Raw genomic sequence first — 24,564 nt, 5'->3', positions numbered from 1 at the left:
CTAGTAAATACTCCGTTACGAGCAATTCTGTTGAAAAAGTTAAGAGTTTGTAAGGCGTGGGTTACGGCGACAGTAGCCCAAAAATAATACTGATAAAAGAGCAACCAGAGACTCTGAGTCATTACAGTATAATCGCTGATATGAGCCAACACTGTTAAACTCCAGCCATGTTTGCCCTGATAACTCCACAGTGCATGACCCATGGGATCTTCAGTAGATGCAATTACATCATCATAAATTTAGTTTAACATGATTGATATTTTTCTTGGGACAAGAAATTATGGAAACGGCCAACCTGTAGATGAAATTTTAATAATTTTACATTAATTATAAATACATATTTTAAAAGTGCCTGTGGGACATTTGATACACCTCTAGCTCTCTACTGTGTGTGTGTGTGTGTGTGTGTGTGTGTGTGTGTGTGTGTGTGTGTGTGTGTGTGTGTGTGTGTGTGTGTGTGTGTGTGTGTGTGTGTGTGTGTGTGTGTGTGTGTGTGTGTGTTAGCAGACAGCTCTACCAGTGTTTCTAAAGCTCAGACTGGTTGAGAATAGGTACTAAGGTTAAAGTTTGGCAAGAATCAATACATTTTTATGCATTTAATCTACTGATTTATGTTTATAATTTCTCAAGACAGCTTGAAGTGAGTTAACTTGTAAATATTTTACAGGAGGAAGAATATCGAGATATATATATATATCGGAAATTCAGCTAAAAGATATCGAGATATACTTTTTGGTCCATATCGCCCAGCCCTACATGAACCCAAGAAATTAAATATTAAAACCAAATTCGGTCCTACAGCCATTTTTCCTTTTTGATCAGAGGCTAAAATAGAAAATACGAAAAACACGATTAAAAAAAAATCTGTTGATGAAACAAACAAAAAAATTTAAATTTTCCTTTTATTTTTCAATCAAAAATAGAACAAACTATACACGGATTGGGGTTGACCAAATCAGTTTGAGTTTTCACAAATAAATTGCTGCTCACCTTTAATTCAGTGGTCCCCAACAACCGGTCCAGGGTCCCTCATAGGTCTCTGGATTATTTTTTACCCACTGGGTAGTAGACGGGTTGTCCAACCAACCAAACCATTGCTTTATGTCATATAAAGGTGGTGGGCTGAGCTAACTAACAGCAGCTTACAGGTGTAACAGTAAAAGTGAGAATATGGAGCAAAAGTCCATTAATGCCAGTAATCCAGCTCAGACTGAGAGACCACCTAAAAGCTCAGGAACCCTTCTGGATTCATTAGCTGATTAGAATGTGACACTTTGAGTCTAGAATTTTGAACCTTTTCACAATATTCTAATTGTCTGAGATTTTGAAAGTGGGGTTTTCATAAACTAAGCCTTAATCATCACAATTACAACAAATAAGGGCGGAAGTATCTGGGTTTGCATGCATGAGTCTGTCTCATAGATTAGTTCCACCTTTTAGGTTGATTTACTGACATAAATGAACTGTTGCACTATATCCTAATATTTAACAGTTTCATCTTTGCCAGTCAAACTGCAGCACACATTTTGCTTTGGTTCAAACTAAAGTTTAGATCTGAGTTTCTACTGAATAAACTGATGTGAGCTGAACACAGAGCCTTCTGCTGCGGTGGTCCAGTGTGTAATGTTCCCACACTTGAAAAGCGCTATATAAGTTCACTGCATTATTATTATTATTACTAGAGCAGCCATGTGGTTTCTCTGTGCCGTTTGGATTTTAAACCTGAAAACGGATTTCTCTCCTTTTTCTGTCTCCCTCAGACATATCCCATGGTTCTCGAGTATCGGCCACGCATCGACTTCGGCTGAGCTACAAAAGAAAGAGCACACACACACACACACACACACACACACACACACACACACACACACACACACACACACACACACACACACACACACACAATCAGAAAGGCCTAAAATGTGCAGATAAAGAAAGATTCAGATGTATTTTTGTACAGCCAATGACGAAGTGCATTTGTTGTTGCGGTAAGAAGCTTTTCTGCTCTATAGAATAATAATAATAGTAATAATATATGCTGTAATATATAATATTTTTAAATGTCTGTCCCTGTGCCTAAAACCTGTTTGGCTCAGATGAGCCCTATCTCCGATCTGCCTGTTTCGCTAACTGTAGATTAAATGTTGATTTTCTACTTGGATGTTATCTTGTTTTATGTGTGTCTGATTTTTGCTGCAGCAGCTGGCTGATGTTAGACAGATGTTGGAGTTCCAGCTGTACAGGCACACATTCAATTATTTTGTGCTTGTAAGTCAGACCTCATATTTGATCATTTCAGCTTAGTGAACAGGTAAGAGGCAGGAATATTAAAGCCACGCTGACCAAAGCGCTGAACATAAAAGTAATAAACAGAATACAATGTAAAAAAAAATAAAAAATACAAGTAAAAACAGTACCATGACTACACTCATACTGGGTCAAAGGCCAAGCTAAAGAGATGGGTCTTTAAAAGAGATTTAAACGTTTCCAGCGAGGGGGCCTGCCTAATCTGTGCCGGCAACGAGTTCCACATTTCAGGAGCAGCGAAAGCGAAGGCCCCGTTCCCTCTGAGCTAATGTTGTGTTATCTGTACGTCCAGGACCAAGCGGTCAGATGACCTGATTAACCGAGAAGAAGAAGGAATGTGTATTCGCTTGGAGAGATAGGGTGGGGAAGGACTGTTTAAAATGGACATGCAGCCAGTGCAGTGAGGATAAAACAGGAGGGTTCTTTGTATGTGTGCCAGTGAAGAGCTGAGCAGCTGTGTTTTGCGCTAGCTGAAGTTGAGACAGTAAGGACTGGCTAATGGCAAAATACAAAGAATTACAGTAATCCAGTCTAGTTGTACTAAAGGCATGGACTACAGTTTCAAAATCCTCTGTAGATAAAATGTTTTTTACCTTCGCTAACTGCCTCAGATGAAAGAAGCTTGATTTGACCACAGCACTGACCTGACTAACTTAGATTTGGTTAAAGTTAAAGCTTAAAGCTGAAAGTCATGCTGAGAACTTGAGAACAGTGTCACATGCAACTTCTTCACTTTGTAAAAAAGTACTTTTGTAACTTACTATTACAAATACAGTACATATTGTTTTTACACTTTCTGATCTGATGATGTGCAGCGCTGAAATGATCAGGCCTTAGCAGTCTGACTTTTGAGCTGTAAATATTGAAGACCTCCACATCTCCAGGTTCTGCTTTTGCTCTCTGGAGGAGTAAAAATGCCTTTAGAGGTTGGGGAAAGCCCAGCCAATAGAAACAGGGACAGTCCACGTGTTTATGAAATGTTCTGCTGATGACCGGATTGTGGATCAGCAGCACCAGGTGGGGTCTGAATCTATTGTAGCTCAGCAGAGCTTCTTCAAAATAAAGAATGAGACCTTTTCTTGCAGTTGAACTCAAACTTTAGTGAATTAGAACACCTTACAGGAAAATCACATGTCTGCACTTAGCGCCAGTTTTTCTCACTTTCTCGTTTTCTTGCTAAGCCTTCTGGGAAACACGCTAAGTCTCATGGGTAATGAAGTTTTTAAAGGTTACACAATACTGAGCCTCTTAACTCATTTCAAATCAGAAAATACTCTCATATCACTAAATAATAATCAGATTAAACAATATGTCCTTGGTGAACATTCAAATTCTACATTTCCATGAACTGACATAATAGTCATTTCTATTTGTTACTAGCATTAATATAAGAATCGTGAGGTCAACATTCTTCAGCTTCACCCTCAGGACTCAGATTTAATGGTCGGATATGTTCTAAGGATCTCTAGGTGGAAGGGCTGGGCGATATGGCCTAAAATCAATATCACAATATATTGACGATTTCACCTTGATAACGATTAATAGATAACTACAGGTACAGAAACAAAAGTTGTCCACTAGATGGGGCTGTCACATGTATCACGAGTCAAATTTCTACCTGACTCAAGGTGGTACAGCTTCTTAAAGGGACATGATCCTTGCCAACCTACACACATCTTTTAAAAATTTTACCATCAAATTTTTTGACATGGGAAAAATTATCACAATAAGAGTCAGAAATTTTGATAACGATAAATTTTCGATTTATTGCCCAGCCCTACCAGATGGGAACCAAATGAACTCTGATTCAGAACATTTTATAACAAATCTGTAGGAACAGGCCAGATGGCACCAGAACCAGAACTTCATCACCACCTGGCAGAACCACATGGACCAGGACTTACTTCCTACAAAAAAGAGTTAGATATAGATATTGACTGGTTCAAGAGGCTGCAGCAGCTTCTCTAGACTCGGTCTAGGATAGACCAGAACCACAGTGGATCATAAACCACTCTGATCAGCAAACCTCTCATTATTCTGATCTGATCGAACGCTGCCTGAGTGGTTCTTCCTTCCTTAGCCAGCCCTGTGGTTCTGGTCGAGGTGGAGACCTAGTTATTGTCTGTAAGGACCATCTTTCTTGTAGCTCCACAGCCTCTGGTCACTGTTCTTCCTTTGAGCTGCAGCTGAATAAAGTCGGGTGTAAGTTCCAATCCTACTGTGTTGTGGTTTATCATCCACCTGGTCCAAACAGTTCTTTCCTTCAGGAGTTTAGTGAGTTTATCCTCACCTAACCACCAAAACAATGAGATCACAGATCAAGCAGCTGAACTGAGTTTTCTCTGGAGGGTGTCTGGGCTCTACTTACCTCTACTGCACACTGGAAACAAAAGTGGTGCGGAACGACAGCGAAACTGCACCGCTCCATATAGAATCCATTATAGTCTATGGAGTGTAACAAACCAGCCGTGACGCGGCAGTTTTCAGAAGCGGCACACCACGCCACTAAGTATAGGATCAGGTTCTATTTTTTTTCATGAGCCGCTTCTGGGATGCATCAATTACCGCAATCGACATAGAGTTAGACAGGAAATCACACGTGGTTTCAGTGTAAAATCCCTGGTAATTTTCAAAATGAAAGTATTGCAGTGATGCTATTTCATATAAATTAAGCTTACATGTGACCAGTATTTGGAATGATACTTTTAAAAAGTAATTACTGATTACTTTGTCAAAAAAGTATCTCACTTACTTACCGAGTTACAAGATTATAAAAGTAAAGAATTACCAAGAAAAATAACTATTTTGTTACTTTTTTTCATTAAAGAATGGACAAAACAGGTTCCCCACTTGATTTAACTTACTTAACCCTCCCACTGTCTTATCAGTTGACCCCTACTGGAATGGTGACCTTTGAGCAGGGTTGATGCTTTATCCCTTGAGGTCCATGTAGCAGGGGTGAGGAGTGAGCACCCAGGAAAGCGCTAAGTTCACATTTTCTTTACAAAACTCCCCAACACAGCTTTCTGTTTGTGGTGATGGCAGGAGAACAGTCTGCACTTTGCATGGGAAGACGGTTTGCTGCTAAATGAAATAGCCACTCGTAGTTACAGGTGTAGCATGCCCAAAGGTGAAGTTTTCATCAAAATGACCAGAAATTAACTTTTTAATTTACAGACACAGTCACCCCATTTTTCTGGCCTCCAAACAAGAAAGCACTGTACAAGACCTAGTTACCGAACAAGGAAGCCATAATATCTTTGCTCATGGTCTCATGTGGAAGAAGAGACTTTCTGCACTTTCGCTCTGAATAAAGTTCATCTTCCTTGAATTATAAATGACTTTACAACTTTATAGGTTGATATAATCAATTGTGTTGATTGAACAAGATGTTTAAATCCCAAAGTGTTTGAATAATTTGTGCACTAATCAACGATGTGTTAAAATTTATATTTTTCCTGCAATGATTCATGTCAGATCTTAAATTACACCAGATCAGCATTTGTTGACTTAACAAGTTAATATATCAGTATACTCATACACACTATAATAAAATTATTATTAATGTTTAACATTCTCTTCACATAAATGTGTAAAAACTTTTCCACCTCACACTAAGTTAACCTCTGAATATCTGAGTGAAGGCGTCATTTATGAGGTATCTTTGTTGACGCCCTTTTAAACGTGTCAAGTTCTGATTTGTCTAGAATTTGTAAACAAAATTTAGTACATACAAGAATCTCTTCCTGATCAAGCAGTTCTCCAGCTGCCTCCTGGTACTGCCAAACTGGTGAGCAAGTATTTAAGACCATTCTATTTTTGACCTCAAGGTCAAAGCCTCTCTGCAACACTTGCGAGTGATTTCAGACACAATGGCTCTTTTAAGAGCCACCGAACAGCCTTAGATGCAAAATAAGCATTCCAGCTTCCTACCCTCACCTGGAGGTATGTCAGCCTAGACGGGTTGTATCGAAGCTGTCTACGAGTTCCATAGCTAGAGGTTCACTCTACCGCCTGGATCGCCAGGGGATCGCCACACAAGGGTCCATAGACTCAGCACAAATGGCGTCGGATGGTTTTTAAAAACAATCTCTAGCTTATCAAACCATACAGCCAAACTGATTTTACCACCCAAATTCCACAATCTATCAGATACTCAAGAAAGGTTTTGCTAAAACATCTAGCTCACATTCCTTCATTCCATCCATTGTCTGTCATCTTTACAACTTTCATTTCATTCACACTTTGTCATGTATAATCATTTAGTTTTGGAAAAAAGAATTAAAATCATTTTTATAAACTATATTCTTGACTCTGAATTAATATGAAGTGTGTGTGTGTTCCCTGAATAAATCAAAGAAACTAAAGGAATATTACATCAACTATTAAGAAATATTATTCTACTTTCTGATAAAAAGAAGCAGAAACTGCTTGGATGGTCTGTTAGTAACCACTGCTTGCCCTTTTGTGCAACTAATCCCATGATTAACATCCAAACAAGAACACAAACACACAGACAAAACTAAAATTCTGAGAGTCGAAATAGCCGAACATCTATTAACGTGAGACTGAAGCCTTTCTTCGGAGTTAGCTCTGAAGTCGGGTGGATGCTCATTCAGATTTTTCGGCATTGAATACACTTAAACAGAAGACTAAGAAAAAATGTATCCCCCTCAGAGTTGTCATGAGATTTATTAAACCTAAAATATGTTTTTGTGACCTATATATTTAAAATGAGCAAAAATAGGCAATTGTGATTTAAAAAATGTTAAGAAAGAGAGAGAGAGTGAATAGGAAAGAGGGAAATCAGTGGATCCTGAGGAAGGTGGAATAAGTGGGGAGAGCAGAATAAAGAGAGAGTGGTGAAGATGGTCATACAAAAGCCAGCTTGAACAAGTGAGTCTTCAGCTGCTTTTTAAAGGAGACCACTGAGTCCACTGATCTCAGGCTCAGGGGGAGTGAGTTCCAGAGTCTGGGGGCCACAGCAGCAAATGATCTGTCACCTTTGACCTTTAGCCTGGTGCTGCACAACCAGTAGGCTTTGATCACTGGACCTCAGGGACCTGCTGGGGGTGTAGGGACAAAGATCACCAATGTAAGATGGTGCTTGTCCATGTAAGGCCCTATAGACCAGAACCAGGATCTTGAAATGAACCCTGAAGTTGACTGGCAGCCAGTGAAGCTGGAGGAGAAGCGGGGTGATGTGGGTGTGTTTGGAGGACTTGGTCAGAAGCCGAGCACAGGCGTTCTGAACCACCTGTAGATGGTTCAGGGAGGTTCTGCTCAGACACGTGAAAAGAGAGTTACAGTTGTCTAAGCATGAGGAGATGAAGGTGTGGAGAACTGTCTCAAGTTCAGAGTGGGACAGAATGGGACTCAGCTTAGCAATGTACTGGTGTGGGAAAAAAATAAACTAGCTTCTGGTCTAGCCCTGGGCAGCTGGTGACGTTTCACCTAGAGATCTGCTGAAACAGCGATAGTAAACAACCTACGACTCCAGTGTTTCCGCGTTATAGCAGAGAACAATTTGTCATCAATCAGATGTAGCTTCTGAAGCCTCTGCTAGTCGGTCTCATTTGTTTTTTTCTCTGGGATACGGCGACGAGAACGGATATTGGATTACTGGAGAAGTTCAACTGAACTCCGAACCCGCTCGCGCGATGTTAGTAACGGAGGTGCAGACATGGTTTAGACCATTTGGCTTAGAAGACCCATGAACTGATTGGACATAGAGGAGGATTCTGTTCGTCTTCAGAACCAAACTTTTAACTTTTGTTATATATTTAATTTCTGTGCTCGAGCTTGTACGCCAACAGGTTCTCAGCTGGTCTTAGCTCCATCATTTGTCCCAATATAATTCAATAATCTATAGATAAATAAAATAATTTGCTACCAGTTTTACCGCTGCCTGTGTTTTTTTTTTTTACATAACTCTGGATCATGTTTAACTGATAGCTTACCAGAATAAATTTTCAAGTTTCTGGAGTAACTTGCTAGCTTGGCTCGTATCCAGTTATTAATCCAGAATGGAACGGAGGTTCTATCTGTCCCAGAAGGTTCTATTGTTGAACTATGGGGATCATCTTTTAGATCCAACTGAGCTTTAGACAAGTCGATCAAATGATTATTGTCCAGCCACAAAGTGAACTGTTGACCTCTCAACCAGTGATGGAATTTGTCACAAACTGCCCACTTCAAGGAAAAAACTCCAGCCTGTGTGCTGGATACTTTGATTGGGCATAACTGAGTAATTTGCTAGCAAAGCTGATCGGTCTGGCTGTCGAGCCACCAACAGGCACCTGGGACAACACCGCCCCTAACTCGTTAGTGGAAGCATCCACTGTTACAACCTATCTTAAGGATGGAGAACTCGAGGAGAAAGATGGGGAAATAACACAGTCTTAAAAACCAGATTTTCAAGTGCAGGAATGCTCAGGTTTATTTGAAATAAAATTAAAGACTACAAACCTATCGTCCAAAAGCCGGGGAATCTAACAAAACCAAACTAACACAGCTTTGGGGAGGAAAAGAAAAGAGGTGACTAATAATAAAGGTCCATCGAATACATGCCTGTCTCGATACCACAAGGATAGCGGAAACGCTAAAAGTTACAGTAAGTAAGTGGGTTACCACTCAGGGAGCTACTGTGGCTAAACTACGCAGCCTAAGCTGACAACATTTGCTGACGGTTGGTCACGCACACAAACTCAGAGCCAAGGCAAAACACAAAACCCAGTAAGGAAAAACAGCTCACTGGTCCGAGCAACTCTCAGCTTAACATCAGGTCACTAACAGCTTAGCTTACGGTTGTTCTAACCCAAACACAAATGCCAAGTCAAGGCACCAAAACCCAGCAAGGGAGAGACAGCGTACAGAGCCAAGACAAAACACAGACCCAGCAAGGGAGAGACAGCTCACTGTTCAAAGCAGCTCCCCCCGTACTGCTGGATGAAGCGTCCCTTTTAATCCAGAAGCATAATCATCCCGATTGTCCACAGCTGAAGTGGCGGCCAAACTCGGCGGCCCAACAGGAAGTTGTGAGTCTGTTGCGTAGCAACCCAGGCGGATCCAACAGGAAGAGATGTGGGCTCCCAATATCCGTCCAGGTCCCCAGAGGATGAATGATGGTGTCTTCTGGAGTGGGCGAGCTAAAAACAAGTCTCCTCACAAAAAATACGAACCCATAGAGGCAAGTAACATCCACTGACTGCAAATAGGGCTCACTAAAGTTTGGGTGGGCTAGCACAAGCTTCACTACATTCAGGAGTCCAATCCTCAGCACAGAGTCGTCTACGAGCCTGACAATGTTTCTTCCCAACTCCATGAGGGCACTTGGAGTCTGAGGTTAACTGGAATAGTGGTCTGGCTGTAGTAGAGCAGTTTTCGATAAACTGTTGCTAATAAACAACCATCCCTGGAAAGGAGTGAATCTTCTGCTGTGAAGGGATATTTGTGCCATTCTCCGTGAGATCCATCTAATTTCGTAAATTGAGGGCAGCCACCTTGTTTGGGTCAGACTGAATACCATCAGCGCAAATGATATGGCCAAGGAACTTTACTGACCTTCTCAGAAAGTGGCATTTTTTTGGCACAAACATAAGGTTGGAGCCTTTGGAAGACCATGTGTAACTGCTCAAGCATCAAGTCCTCAGTCGGAGCAAACACCAAGAAATCATCCAGATGACATAGCAAGCTCGTGAAATTCTGATCACCGAAGATGTTCAACATCATCCTCAAGAATGTTGCTGGGCTGTAATAAAGTCCTTGAGGCATTCTATTGTACTCATACAATCCAAACAGTGATAAAAAGGCAGTGTACTCACAGTCAGCCTCCTTCACCTGAAAATTGTAGTAGCCGGAGGTCAAGACCATTGTTGAGAAGAGGGCACTGCCACCCAGGGCCGTCAGCGCACCTGCTGGATGCGGGAGCGGGTAAGCATCTTTAACACTGTGGGTATTAATCCAGTGGAAATCACTGCAGATCCTTAGATCCCCGACTTCTTTCTAACAATCACCAACACAATCATACTGGGTCGGTGGTACCCGCCTACATAGCATCCAAAGCCCTCAACTGAAGTACAAATACGTAGATGCCCTGGCCTCCTTAGAATTACATCTCAGAGTGATCGGCTTGTCTGGTGAGTAAATCATCTTTAGCAAGAGCCAACCCGCTGCAAACAAACTCAGCAGCCACTGCTCAACATCCATACTGCCCCTAGGTCGAGTGGGACCTTGAGTCTGAAGATCTTTCACCAGTTTCAGCCTGGAAATCAGAAAGAAAGAAGAAAGAAAGAAAACAAGAAAGAAAGAAAGAAAACAATCTTTTATATGGCGCCTCTCAAGATAGAAATCACAAGGCGCTTCACAAAAACCAAAAATGTTATTATAAAAATATTTTTAAAATAATTAAAATATCCCAAATATAAACATATCCCGACTTCCCCCACTTTTTGTTTGCTGGGAAACCTGGATGATGTCCCAATTGAAACACTTTTGGCAGCCTGCCCCCCATTTTTATTTGCACATTAAACACTTCCACCCATGACATTCCACGCAAACACACACTTTGGGCCTTGGGAGTGAGCACACTCAACGCCATTTGACAAGGGGATCTTTCAGCCTCATCCCAAGTGCCGGTGCCCACTTCCAATTTTAAACTGCACTAAGACACAGAGGGCTGTGGGGGGAAGTTGGGGGGGGGGGGGGGGTCACTTGGGGTGGGGGCCTATGGGCTTGCCATTGATATCTCCCCGGGACTCTGCCGGCTGCCGGTTGTGGCCCCCAGGGCAATCCTCTGTGCCTCTCGAGAGGTGATTGGTGCTTCTCTGGTTACAGTCTCCCTGGGGTCCCTGCACTCTGGGGCAGCTTCTGGATCTCTGGGGCTTGGAAGTCACTCCATCTTCTACACATCTTTTGGGGCAGACCTGTGGCCCCTCACACTCATTATTGGATGCTCCTATAGAGAAATCGTACGTACACAAGCGTGCCCCCCATGTGGGAGGGGCTCTAACCCTGTGCTCTGCTGATTTGCCTCCAGATAAGATGGAAGTGCTGCAACCAGATGCACTAATTGGCTCTGAACTACAGGAAACACACAACATGTCCCATATCGCTCCATCCACACTGATAATAAGTACAACCTCCACGGACAGTGGCCCGGCGCCCCCTGGTGTCGAGCCTGACAAACTACTGTTGGGACCTCTCCTGCCTCAGGGGAGGGGTGGTAAGCCCACAGTATCTGTCATATTGCAACACGGACATCCCTGCAATGCACTTTTAGATACTGGTTCAGATTTTACAATCATGAGCAAGTCTCTTTTCGACTGCGTCTGCCTGGATGTAGGTGGAGGCGTACGCCCTCCAGAACTGATCCCTTGTGCATTAACTATCCGTGTCTTCTCTCCCTCTACAGTGCTCTTGTCTTCTAAGACTCTGCTCCAATTCACGATCAGTCCTATGAGTTTGTCACACCCCGTGTACATCTGTGAGAGTGGAACCATGCCTTTGCTCATTGGCGTCAATCTTTTGAAGCGCTTTGAAGCTTTTATCGATCTTGGAGAAGGGGAACTGAGGGCAGGTGTTAGAAAACCTCGACCGTTCATTCCACCGTCTTTCCCCGACTCACACTGCCTTGTGGTAAGTGGTCCTGAGCGTGGGGGAACCGCATGCTCACTGCCGGGCTCAACGCCATCAGAGATTCCCACTGATGTTTTCTCTCAGATTGAACAGGTCGTGGACCAAGCAGATGCTCTTATCAACGATGTTGAGCGAGACAAACTACGACAACTTTTGTTGAAATACAAAGATTTTCTTTCACTTGACTGCTTGGACTGTGGTCTAACCACTATCCATGAAGTCAGGATTCCTACACTGCCACACGCTGCGGTGACTTTTGTGCGTCAGTACAAGATTCCCCTGGCGTCCCACGGACCAGTCCAGGAAATCATTGAAAGCCTCTTGGCTAAAGGGATCATCCGACCCTGCAACAGCACCTACTCAACAAACAGGTTCCCTTGTCTAGGTGGCTGACAAGGGGGGTGATTTTGCGCCACGTCGGTTCCATGGTTCTCTGTCTCGAGTTACACAAGTTTGTCCATGTTTGTGTGTGTGCATGGTTGTCTTTCCTGTTTATACATGACGTGCAGACTTGAGTGATTTGAGATGAACATGCTGTGGGTTCCTGAAGTCAGGTAATCAGTTAGTTAACAGTAGATGGGTTTAGTCCACATATTACTGTTATCCAAATTAGTTTTATTTTCACTAATCTTAATTCCTTATGGGTACAATCACATGTAGGTTGATTACTAACTTCACTGATTTACATTGTTAGTGCTCTTTGACACTCATATATCAATCTTTTTATAGAATTTTACTACAGTGATTAAGTTTGAAAACTTTATGATTAACTTTGCTAATTTACCATTATGGGCTACAACCATTTTTGCCCTCCATTTTGATTATAGTTTTGCTTATTAAAGTGATTCTGTTTCTCTCCCATAGGCAGTATAGGGTTTTATTAAATTTATTCTTTTCGCGCCACTTTTTTTCCCAGTAAACGTAGCGTATTGCATCCATTTCTTCACTTAAAGGCTATTCACATAGTTTCTTCACATAGTACATGCAGGTACTCATACTGATAGGTTTCTTTTTCTTTATTGATTTACATTAGACGCCATTTTGTTGTGTCTACATTGAAGTGCCCTGTGTTGTGCTCTGCCTACATCGTAGAAAATCCCCACCAGGGTGGGAATGTGTGTGTGAATGGGTGAATGACTGATTGTGTTAAAGCACATTGTGGGGTTCCAGGACTCTAGAAGACGCTATATCAAATACAGGCCATTTACCATTTAATGTAAAAAAAACTATGACCTCTTCTTCTTTAGTCATCATAATGACTTACTGTCAGCCTTTTTGTGTTCAGTGTTACACTTACTGTACTACAGACATAGGCCTACATAAGTGCATTGTACATGAAAGATTTCAGAATGGTTCTATAGCAAACACACAAATACCTGTTACCAAATGTATTTTACATATACAGAGGAATTTACTGAATACAGACAGTTTAGTCTAAACAAGCAAACAAAATAAATAGATATGCTGCATCCTCTCTCCTGTTTCCATCTGGCCACTGCGCCTCATCTACATCATAAGCAATGTGCTTCCTTACCATGTAAAATTAAATAGAACATTTTATTTGTCTGACACCAAAACTCGGCAGAGTTCAACATCATCGTTCACACTCACATAAAACAGTAAAACATTCTAAGACTGTAAATATACACACAGTAAAAACACACCATCTGATGCTTACAGTAAAACAATTAAATCATTTGAGTTACTGAAGTTCCTGGGCTGTTAAGGTCTGGGACTGCAGCGGGAGAAATTTTTCTTCGTTTGGCCAATCCAGCCATGAATAACATCAACTGTTATATCTCCACATGTTTCTTCCATAGCTTGGAGAAGGGGTGTGTGGATTTGAGTCATACACTTCCATCTCCATTCAGATAAAAATTCCTCAATAGGGTTGAGGAATCGAGAATATGAATAGAGATAAACAACTAAAAATCGTGGGTGGGCAGTGAACCAATCACAAACCAGAGCTGCTCTGGGCCATCTATCTGATCTGGTGGAAGGAGTGTGTGTAGGATGTCCGGGAATGTGATCAGATGGGTGGTGTTGTAGGGGCCAGGGGTAGTATGGTGATGGATGACACCATGGTTGGAAATTGCCGCTCTTATTTCTTAATTGTAATTATGTGTGACAGGTTTTTTCCCTTTTGATAAATTAATTTGTAAAGTAGGGCCACTGACTTTACAGTTTTAATGACTGTGTTTGTTGTGAAAACAAGAGATTTTCTTCATGACAATTGTGCCAAAAGCAAAGAACTGTGTGTAGTTTTATGATTAAGGTGTGTTTTTCAACTGCAATGTAGGTGTGAAGCAGAGATCGTGGTTGTTTAGCAGAATTGGTTCAGGAAGTTGGTGCATCAGTTACATGTTGCAGACATTGTGTCAGACGACACGAATGAGGAACTGTGTTGTGGAAAAACTGTAAACAGCATCTTTTTTCCTCCTTAACTTCCCAACAAAAAGAGAAAATTGCTCATTTATTCTGTTTATCTTTCTTGCAGCAGCTTTAGAAGTTGAAATCATTTCTCAGTTCTGCTCACACATCAGAACTAAGGTGTTCAGGACGAGTCCACCATCATGTGTAGGAAGAGTGTGTGTGCAATGCCCACCCCCTTCCTGTCTCTCTCTGGATCTCAGCTGAACTATAATAACCTTTCCCCCACTTCGTTCTTGGTTTCCGAGGAAAGTCGTGCGCGTGCGTGTGTGTGTGTGTGTGCGCGTGTGTGTTTGTGTGTGTAGAAGAGGATTGTGGCTCTTCCAGATGTTGGTTCTATTCCATCTGTCAGCCCCCATCAGTGGGTGGTTTTAGCCTACCAGCATCATTATTGTAGCTTTCTTCATGCAGACAGGAGGGTGAAACTACAGCTCCGGTGCTTCAGATGAAATCAGATCTGGGGCCTCATTCATCAGCTGTACTTATGAACAGATCCGTGTGTTTATTGTGTGTAGGAAATAATTTACTCATTGTGTATATTCATCATTTTGTAACTGGAAATGTTCCCAAGTACTGTAAGAAAACTTCAGACCATGTGTGGGAACAGCATCTAGTGGTAGAACGGGGGAACTGCAACATTGACGATCTCAGTTACCCACACATGTTCCTCATCCACAAATTATTTTACCCATTAAATAATTATTTCTGTGGAAAAACAGCTGAGTCACATAACTGGTACTACAACACCCAACAGGAATCTGACATTGTAGAATGGTTGTCGTGTTTTTTGTAATCACAATCCCATTTTTATGATGTTTTAATCATTTTTAATTAATCAGTGTTATTTTTATTTCATTTTATTATATTATATACTTGTCCTTGTGAAAGGCTTTGGAAGTTAGCCTGAGATGCGTTAGATAAACACATTTTTTCTACTTTTTCTTTCTTGTTTCATTCTCAGTTTCTGTCCCTTTTCTTTACAAGTCATTGTTTACAAGGTTTAGCATCAGAAATATCCACATTTGGATAGATATAGCTGTTGTGTCAATATTAGTTGATTTGTATATAATCTTCAGATTACAAATATAAACAGGTGATCTGAACCAGGGATTATTCCAACCATCACACTTATCTTAATGCAGCACTTTGATTGCTAAATAAACATTAAAAAGAACATTTAAACTATTGTGACATTTTTAAAAAATATTGTGCCAATTTCCCTGGAATGTGGGTTCATTAGAACAGAGGGTGTTTGTTTTCTGAGTCTGAAAGAGAACTTTATGGAGGTTAAAGGTGAAAACTAAATCTGGCTCAATAGTCACCATTCAGCCACATCTGCTGTTACATAACTCTCCTGTAATGCAACAGTCCCTCCATCGTCCAAGGAGCCAAAAAAACAAGAAGATTTAAATCATAACCTCTTGGTTCTGGTAGAACTGTTCTGGTGTTTTTACACAAAGTGTCAGAAACTGCAGTGAGACCAGAGACAATGTTTGAGACCCAGAAGCTGTAAAAACCTCTGAACTGATGCAAAACACATCTGGATTCCAACAACACCAGTTTTCTCCTGCTGAACCCAGCTTCAGCTCCAAAACACACCCAGCCGGACAGAACCGGCTCACAGCTGCTGCTTTTAACACCTTCAGATGGGAAAATCAATTCAAGTCGAATAAAGGTAACGCTGGTTTAGATTTTTTGTTTAACTTCAATACGTTTTACTTTATTCTGGTGAAATCTAAATCAGAGATGATTATGTTGAAACTTCAGCTTTAACATCCAGCTGGAGAAGAGAAGCAGAGGTTATCTTCAGGGGGACATGATGAACTTTTTAGGGTTAGGCACACACACACACACACACACACACACACACACACACACACACACACACACACACACACACACACACACACACACAATCTTGTATTTCTATCCTTATTAGGACTTTGTATTGACTTCCATTCATTTTAGTAACTGCACTTATACCTAACCTAAACCCTAACCAGTGTGTTTCTAAAGTTAAGTAACAATAACTCAATTCACATCTTATGTATAAACCTCACTCCTATGCCCAAAAGAGGGAGTGCACCGTGTTAGAACCGGGTTTTGGTCCAAACACGGACCAACGGTCTTCCGAAGATTAGTGAATATGCCATTTCTGGTCTTAGGTAGGGTAGCTGTACAAGTACACACACACACACACACACACACGCACACACGTATGTATGTGTATAGTTGGGGTTCACTCATGTGACGTCTGCAGCCGCGCAAAATTCAAATGAGGGACAGGAATTGTTTCGCTCTGCAACGAAACACAGACATACAACACAGCGCGATGGATCAAAAGGAGTTTACAATGGCTTTAAATGAGCTAGCACAGACGCGACATCTTCATACACTGAAGGATTTAACCAGCGCTGAAGCGATCGACAACAAACTACCTTGTGCTGCCTCCCTCATATTACACTGCAAACCAAACTAAAGCATTCACAAGCCTGGAAGCTAACATCTACTTATTTTCAGGTTGGTTAACCTTTTAGTGATCCGGAGAAACTTTAAATGATGATCGTCTTGTTTTTGCCCAGGTACATTACTCATGATATTAATGCTATCGCTAACGCTAACGATCAGTATGTGCTGGGACCTACTTGTAACTAACTTTTTATGCATTTTTAAATCTAAATTTCTGGTATTTTTGTTTGATTTTAATTAGGTATAAATGCCACGTTACAACACTAAGCTAACTGCTACAAACATTAGCAGTCTGACAGCGCTGAAGCGATCGGCAAAGCAAGTTCTTGCTGTATGCCCAACATATTCTCACTCCCAGCGCGTCAAAAACAAACGCTTGATCAGCCACCCTCCGCGTCAGACCCCTGACTCCAAAAGGGCCCTTTTTCGTCACTTAAGTGCGAAAAGGAGTTTTTATCTTTTCTGACTGCAGATCCCAATGCAGCGTAAAACTGACACGATGGGATGTCCGCTGATGCAGCGCCGAACCAGCTCATTTAACTGCACCTAAACCTTAACGGTTTGCTATTTATAACCTTCCCCTCACCCTCATCCTAACCGTAACCCTCTTGCTACCTAAAATGTTACTCTCACTGCATTCTGACTGAATTTTCGTATCTGCCACCCAAGGGGAACGATAGAACATACATCTGGCGAGGGGGAGGTTACAAATACCTTCTACCTTTAACCTCCACCTTGGTAGTTGAAACCTCCCCCTCTCCTTGCCTCGGTCCAAACCTGACCAATGACGAGGCGGATCCCGCTGCTCACTTCGTAGAGCCGGCTTTTAGAGCCACCGACACATCACTAACGTGTTAGCTAGCAAGATGGTTAAGGTTAGGATAGGGGTGAGGGGAAGGTTAAATAACAAGAGGATAAGGTTAGGGTGAGGTACAATGAGCTTGTTTGGTGCCCTGGCTGCGGACATCCCGTTGCGTCAGTTTTACGCTGCATTGGGGGTGCAACAGTAGCGGGTATCCCATCACGTCAGTTTTAAGGTTGGTTAATGCTTGACGCGTCCGCGAGGTTCGCACAGCTCCGCGCGGCAAAATTGCATCATTTTAACAACCACACCCCTCCACCTGGCCTCCGCATGGCCCAAAATTTTCGCACCGCGCACCTAGGAAATTTTCTAACCACGCGGACGTTCAAACATGGAAAAACATGGCGGACTGGCAAGAACTAGTTATGGCAGAGTTCGTAAATACAGACATTTGTATGACTCAGCTCTCAAAGATCACTGTGATCAACATCTTGTTAATAATTCTTGGAGAGAAATAGCTTTCACTGTTGGAAAAGATGAGGACACTGTTAAAAAATGCTGGAAAAACATGAGGGACCGATATGTGAAGGCAAGGAAGGGGAGCAAGTGGTGATCCTGGTTTAAACAAGAACACTCCACCAATTCTAAAAGAGCTGAGTTGGCTCTCAACTTTCATTAACAACTGTTATAAACAACAGTAATTTCTACTTCTACTATGGTGTAGTGTTGGATGCATGCCGTAGAGCTCCATGCTGCCCCCTACAGTTTAGGAGAATATTGGCTCAGCGCAGAGACAAGCCGCATGAACGAGCCGCATCACCAAGCGTTAAGTAAATGCGTCAAGCGTAAACCAAGCTTTACGCTGCATTGGGATCTGCTGTCAGAAAAGGGAAAAAACCCTTTTCGCACATAAGTGACGAAAAAGGGCACTTTTGGAGTCAGGGGTCTGACGCGGAGGGTGGCTGACCAAGTGTTTGTTTTTGATGCGCTGGATTGAGAATGTGTTGGTATGCCTCATATTACACTGCAAATCAAACGAAAGTCTTTTACAAGCCTGGAAGCCTAGGTTGGTTAACCTTTTGGTGATCCGGAGAAGCTTTAAATTATGATCATCTTGTTTTTGCTCAGGTAAGTAGTGAGTTGTGCTATTTTTACATTAACTACTCATGATGATAATGCTATTGCTAATGCTAACAATCAGTGTGTCTACTTGTACCTAACTTTTATGCCTTTTAAATACAAATTTCTGTTTGTTTGATTTTAATACGGTATAAACGCCATGTTACAACAATAAGCTAACTGCTAAAAACATTAGCACTCTGACAGCTATTTGCAGTGAGGACACGTGAAAACAATATAAAACTGTTAACCTGATGTTTTTATGGCTGTTTCTAAGCAACTGTTTAATAAAACACTCAATCACCTCATACCTGTTAGAAAGCGATTGCTGCAAACTCCAGCACTGTCTGTTTAAGCTCCTGTTTTAAGCCATAGGTTATTGATCCACATCTGCTGTCTTCTTTCAGTACATTTTTTAAAATTAAGTCCTATGTCCCTTTGCTACATTTGGGACTTGTCTTTGTCTTGATAAGAGATTGGTGGCTAATAACCTTAGATCGCATAGAATTTCAGCATTTTAATGTCCAGTCACCAAAGTAAATGGGGTTTTGTGCAGCACTGTCTACTTCCGGACCCCCATCTGCATTTTGTGACGTAGATGCAACATCATGTGAAACCCAGCAATATGTATGTGTGGACATCCATTGACTCTCATTAATTTTAATGACTCCACTGTGCCTAACCCTAACCTAAACTCACCCGAACTAAAAGCTCAGTCACACACACACGCACGCTCTCTCTCTCTCTCTCTCTCTCTCTCTCTCTCTCTCTCTCTCTCTCTCTCTCTCTCTCTCTCTCTCTCTCTCTCTCTCTCTCTCTCTCTCTCTCTCTCTCTCTCTCTATCTATCTATCTATCTATCATCTATCATCTATCTATCTATCTATCTATCTATCTATCTATCTATCTATCTATCTATCGCTCTGGAAGTTGGTCCGCTGCCCAGATCTTAGACTGAAGCGTGATGTAGGGCCTACAAGAAGTTGCCTCTGTGTATAAATTGAGCCGAGCAAATAAAGCTGCCATTACTCCCTACTTTCTGTCTCCCATGGTGAAACAACGCCTCAGGGTTTATTTACTCCAAGAAAAATAAGAAGATACCTATCCTCACATTTGCTGCAGGTGAAATCCAGATATGTACGCCACCAACTGAATAAGCTTTAGAAAGGATCCCTTCACCCTGCTTTTATTTTGGTAGGCCACTGCCTGTTAAGCTTCCATATCTACAGACATTAATGTTTTAATTTATGTTAAAATATTCAATAATAAGATTGATTTTTCAGAAAAATGATGTGAGGATGTCTGTGCTCTATTTTTAGGGGGAGCTAACTGTGAATAACTGTATAGTAATAAAGTTGGTGCTTTATAATCATCACCTGTACCGATTTATTGTTTATTATCATTATGGGATGTTGGTAATTTTATGAGCTTTAATAATTTATCGTCCAACACAAAATTGAAGGACCTTCAGTTCCATCCAGATGTTGTATTTTTTTCCGTATTGACCTGTCTGACATCTCTTCCTTGTTCTAACGTGCGTGTGCGCGTTCGAGTGTGACGCTTTATTTTCCAGGCGCCTCCTCCTCCTCCTTCTCCTCCAGTTCTCCTTCCAAACATGGCGCCGGCCCGTAGCAGCGCTGCCTCCCCATCAGACTACGCAGAGAAGCAGAGAAAGAAGCGCAGAAGAAGCGCGTAAACTCCTGGAACCAGCGCAACTCCGCACTCTCCGCACGCGTCCGAAGAAGACTTTAACGCGCAGCTTTTGGAGACGTTTGTGCGTCACGAAGTGTGCGTAACGGAGAACCCACCTGTCCGACGACGAAGGCAGAGTTCAGTCCGTTACTTTAAGGATGTGAATCTCCCTGATTGATCTCTAAAAGTGAAGCAGGAAGTCTGGCAGCAGCTGTGAGAACATGAGCAGCAGGAGCACGGAGGAGGTGGACGAGTGAGTCCTCAGAAAGAAAAAAAGAACAAGTTTTCCACTCTTTCACCGGGAGGATGGATGGAGAACATTCTGCTCTGTCAGGAGTTGAGAGGGAGCGAGCCAGACTTCCACCCATCCACAACAGCTCCCCTCCAGCTGTGAGTAAATGAATCCTGCTGATCTGATGGGCAGAAAGCACCAGTTAGAAATAAAAAAGCTTCATAAAATAATGAAAGTTCTTGTTTTCCAACCAGCAGCCCCGTGATTAGAATGTGAGCCCCATCGTTTATAATTTTGTTTCTGGGTTATCTTCCTCACGTTTTTTTTCCTGCTGATTTGATCCACAGAAACCCAAAATGCAACACATAATTACACGAGCCTGTGGAGGACAGAAGACTCCTCCATCTGAGCTCAGATCTTGCTGTTTGGACTGGGTTATTTGCTGCTTTTGGTTGAGTTCTGGCAGAGAGCCAGTTGTTTTCTCTCCTTTTGGAGAAAGTGAAGTTTTTGTTTTACATAATGACTCAAGTGGAGCTGCTGACGTAATCCCAGCTTCACTCTGGTTGCCCGTGTCACCTCAGAGCAGAGAGGTGGTCGGATGATGTCATCTCCGTTGTGTCAGGGAGCAGGAATGTGCACATCAGATGGTTCTGACCGATACACAGTCTGTCACCCTGCTCAGGCCTGGAAAGGCCGTAAACAAGCCGCAGGACCTCTTCTGGAGCTTCAGTCTGGTTTTCATCCTTCTGCAGAATCTTCAGGCTGAATGTGGTCTGGAGGAGGTTCTGGAGAACGAGCTGAAAACCTGCACAACCAGAAGGAAATCTGGTGCTTCATCATCTGATTCCAGAACCATTCCACTCTCATAATATATGTCATTTTGATAAAACCACAAAACTTTAGGAGTTTTAATGTGGTCGGTTTATTAGTTTTTCCAGTTTTGGCTCTTTTTATTTTCAAGTGTCAAAACATGACAAATTATATTTATAAATACAAGAAATTTACATTTTCTCCTCCAGAGCTAGTCATACACATCCCCAGGGTGAGCCATGGGGGGGGGGGGGGGGGATCCCCCCCCTCTGCTTTTGATGGCCCTCCCTCCGGTGATTAAATCCTTGGGTAAAATGGTAAATGGCCTGTATTTGATATAGTGCTTTCTAAAGTCTCATAACCCCCCAAGGCACTTTACAACACAATCAGTCATTCACCCATTCACACCCAATCTTTTGTGACGTCCAGTTCTTTAGTGCCGGGACTTTTCCCAGGGTACAATGAGTACTGGCAGTTTTTCTTGTCCTTTATTAGTCGAAATCTCCAAGATTTCTGAAAAACCATCTGCCTGTCTTCTAATAAACATCAGCCATCCACAGTCCCCCCAGCGTGCTGTCCCACCCCTCCCGAAAATGCTCATTTTGTGCATTAGGAAGCTGTAACGGTGCAGCTACGTCGGGGTCAAACATGCAAACAGGGTGACCAGATCCCAGCTTTCACTCTATGAGGTTGATAAATCCTGGCATTGTCATCTTGGAATATTCCTGTGCCATCAGGGAAGGAAAAGCCCATTGATGGAAGAAGGATGTGAAGCTCGCTAACCTCATTTTCTCCTCTTCCCGTGTCTGGTTTGATGATGTCAATTTGTAGTCCTGGACGTCTTTTCACACCAAAACTAAAATAACTTTTGCCCCTGTTCAAAAATAAGCGTTTTTGGCATCAGAATGTGCCTTTATAATTCACGATTGTGTTAAATCCATTGCATTTAACAAATGGGAACAGAAAAGAGCTTTTACAGCCCTACGGACATGCATTCATTTTTCCTTATTTCCCGGGACCCGTGGTTTGGAAGTAGATGGGCGTGACCTTTGCTCCCTATAACCTGCTCATCCTGGATTTTCAGGAAGACATCTGGCACCATGGTCTGGGCCCATGTTGTTGCTGAATTCTTTTACATTTTTGGTTTTTAATCTTGTTATTTCTGGTGCTTTAGCTTGATATTTTGATGTTTTATCTCGATGGGTGTTTCATATTGACACTTTCCACAATTCATCTCAATATTTTATGGTGGGAAGACCCATCTCATAACGGCTCAGTCTGTCATGGACATCGTGTCCTTGGGCGTGACACTTCCCGGTGGTTCGGTGTGTGTGTGTGGAAGACTGTGTTGGGAGTTTTAGGACCCTAGCTGGAACTTGTGGTACTGAAGAACCCCAGATAATCACAAGCCATTAACCATTTTCACCATCGTAATATTTCAGGTGTTTCATCGTGATAATTGGGTTTTCTACACTAATTTATTGGTATACTTTCTAGATGTCTTTGAAGGTTTATCATGATTTTTCTTGGTGATGTTTGGCTCCTGAACACAACTTTGCTCATTTTGTGTCTCTGTGTTCAAGTCTGGTGGAAGCAGCGGCTGTTCTCCCTCCACTTCTCATCTCCCCTTCATCCAGATTTTCTTTCATTTCCAGTTCTTCATGTCTTTTATATTTTCCTCTGTGTTTTTTTCTCACTTCCCCCCTTTTTTTAATCTGAATTCATCTTCTCTTTTCCAGATCCTTCTTTTCCTCCCTGATCTTCTTGTCCTCCTGCTATTTTCCTCTCTTTCTCCAACTTTTCATTGCCAACCCCCCTTCTTTCCCTCTATATATCCTGAAATCTTCTTTCTGTCCATCCTTCCTCTCCTCCTCCTTCTCGTCCCGCAGCTCACTGAGACACAAGCTGTGAACTGCTGATGTTGAGGCTGGTAAATGCTTTAGTGAATGTTGAGGTTGTGTGTGTAGTTTTGGTGATGTTGTCACTGTCTGTTCATGCAGCCGAGAGTCTGGATCAGTGTCTGCTCAGAAAACAATATGTGAAAGTTTGGAGAGGCAGTTTTAGTCCCCTCAGGAGCCTGGAGATGCCTGGTATCAGAGACAAAACTAAAACTCACTCTTGTTTATAATTAGGGCCTTGCAGGCACCTTATTGTTACCCACCTCTAAAGCGATTCTTCAGTTACCATTCCTCCATTAAACTTATTGCAGCCTGAACAGAACCATGTAGCGTTTAACACAATTTTTCTCTTTTTGCTGTTCAGTGGATTATATTTTATGTAAAATCATAATTATCTCTGCGAGTGTTGGACACTTATTTTTTAGTTTATTTTAATTACTATTTCTACAGTTTGTATTTTATCATTATGTTTACTAAGTAATAGGGTGTTGGGAATTTCCCTTCTTTGACTGTTTCAGCTATCCAACATCTTAATAGCTATTTAAGACTCACTTCCTGGGTTGGAATTCTTCAACTTCAAGACAATTCCCACAAGAAGAACATAGCCTGATGTGTGGTGATGAAACCTGCTGGGTCTTCCACACTGATAAACTCTATCTGCACAAGCATCACGTAGAACTGGTCCTGTTCTGTGTAAACCCATGAGGAACTGGTTTTGTTCTTTGTATGCCCATGTAATTATTGTGAAGCTCTGTGAATAACAAGGCTGAGCTGGAAAAGATTGGGCAGAGTAGTGAATAATAAAAAACAATGAACAACAATGAAAACAGTTGTTCAAAGTTAAATCCTGACAATTTATTTCTAAGCCACAGAAAATGATAACAGTTTACAGGATCCTGGGTCGATCACCGTCTAAGTCCCTGACCACAGTACATCACCTTCAGAGGACTCTTTGGGAGTTCGACTGAAGCCTGTCTCCTGACCCAGGGCTTTATTACAATCACTAAGGAACTATGCAAATGTGGTCTCTTCCCATTGGTCCGCTGGTGTCCGTCTCTCTATAGGATGAAAATCACCTAATTTCCAGGCAGTCTGCCAAATATCATGTCAGCACAAAAAACACACTTACTTTTATTTATTGCTCTTTTCCAACTGAGACACTCGGCCCTAA

At 42.0% G+C, this 24,564-nt stretch overlaps 2 protein-coding genes across 3 annotated transcripts in view; both read left to right on the top strand.

The window, feature by feature from the left end:
- The window catches only part of pcgf5b (polycomb group ring finger 5b), a 35,652-nt gene extending 33,491 nt beyond the window's left edge, over nucleotides 1-2,161 (top strand). The window contains exon 9 of the mRNA XM_054734776.2: nucleotides 1,761-2,161. Coding sequence (XP_054590751.1) covers nucleotides 1,761-1,808 — 48 coding nt within the window. The 3' untranslated portion in view covers nucleotides 1,809-2,161. The remainder of the gene's footprint in view (nucleotides 1-1,760) is intronic.
- Nucleotides 2,162-20,093: 17,932 nt separating this feature from the next.
- The window catches only part of hectd2 (HECT domain containing 2), a 127,104-nt gene continuing 122,633 nt past the window's right edge, over nucleotides 20,094-24,564 (top strand). For both annotated transcript variants that reach the window (XM_054734781.2, XM_070542645.1), the window contains exon 1: nucleotides 20,094-20,843. In XM_054734781.2, the coding sequence (XP_054590756.2) occupies nucleotides 20,760-20,843 (84 nt within the window). In that variant the 5' untranslated portion in view covers nucleotides 20,094-20,759. The remainder of the gene's footprint in view (nucleotides 20,844-24,564) is intronic.

The sequence above is a fragment of the Nothobranchius furzeri genome, chromosome 12, assembly GCF_043380555.1.
Source record: "Nothobranchius furzeri strain GRZ-AD chromosome 12, NfurGRZ-RIMD1, whole genome shotgun sequence".
Taxonomy (NCBI): Eukaryota; Metazoa; Chordata; class Actinopteri; order Cyprinodontiformes; family Nothobranchiidae; genus Nothobranchius; species Nothobranchius furzeri.
This window is presented reverse-complemented; position numbering and strand designations above follow the sequence as displayed.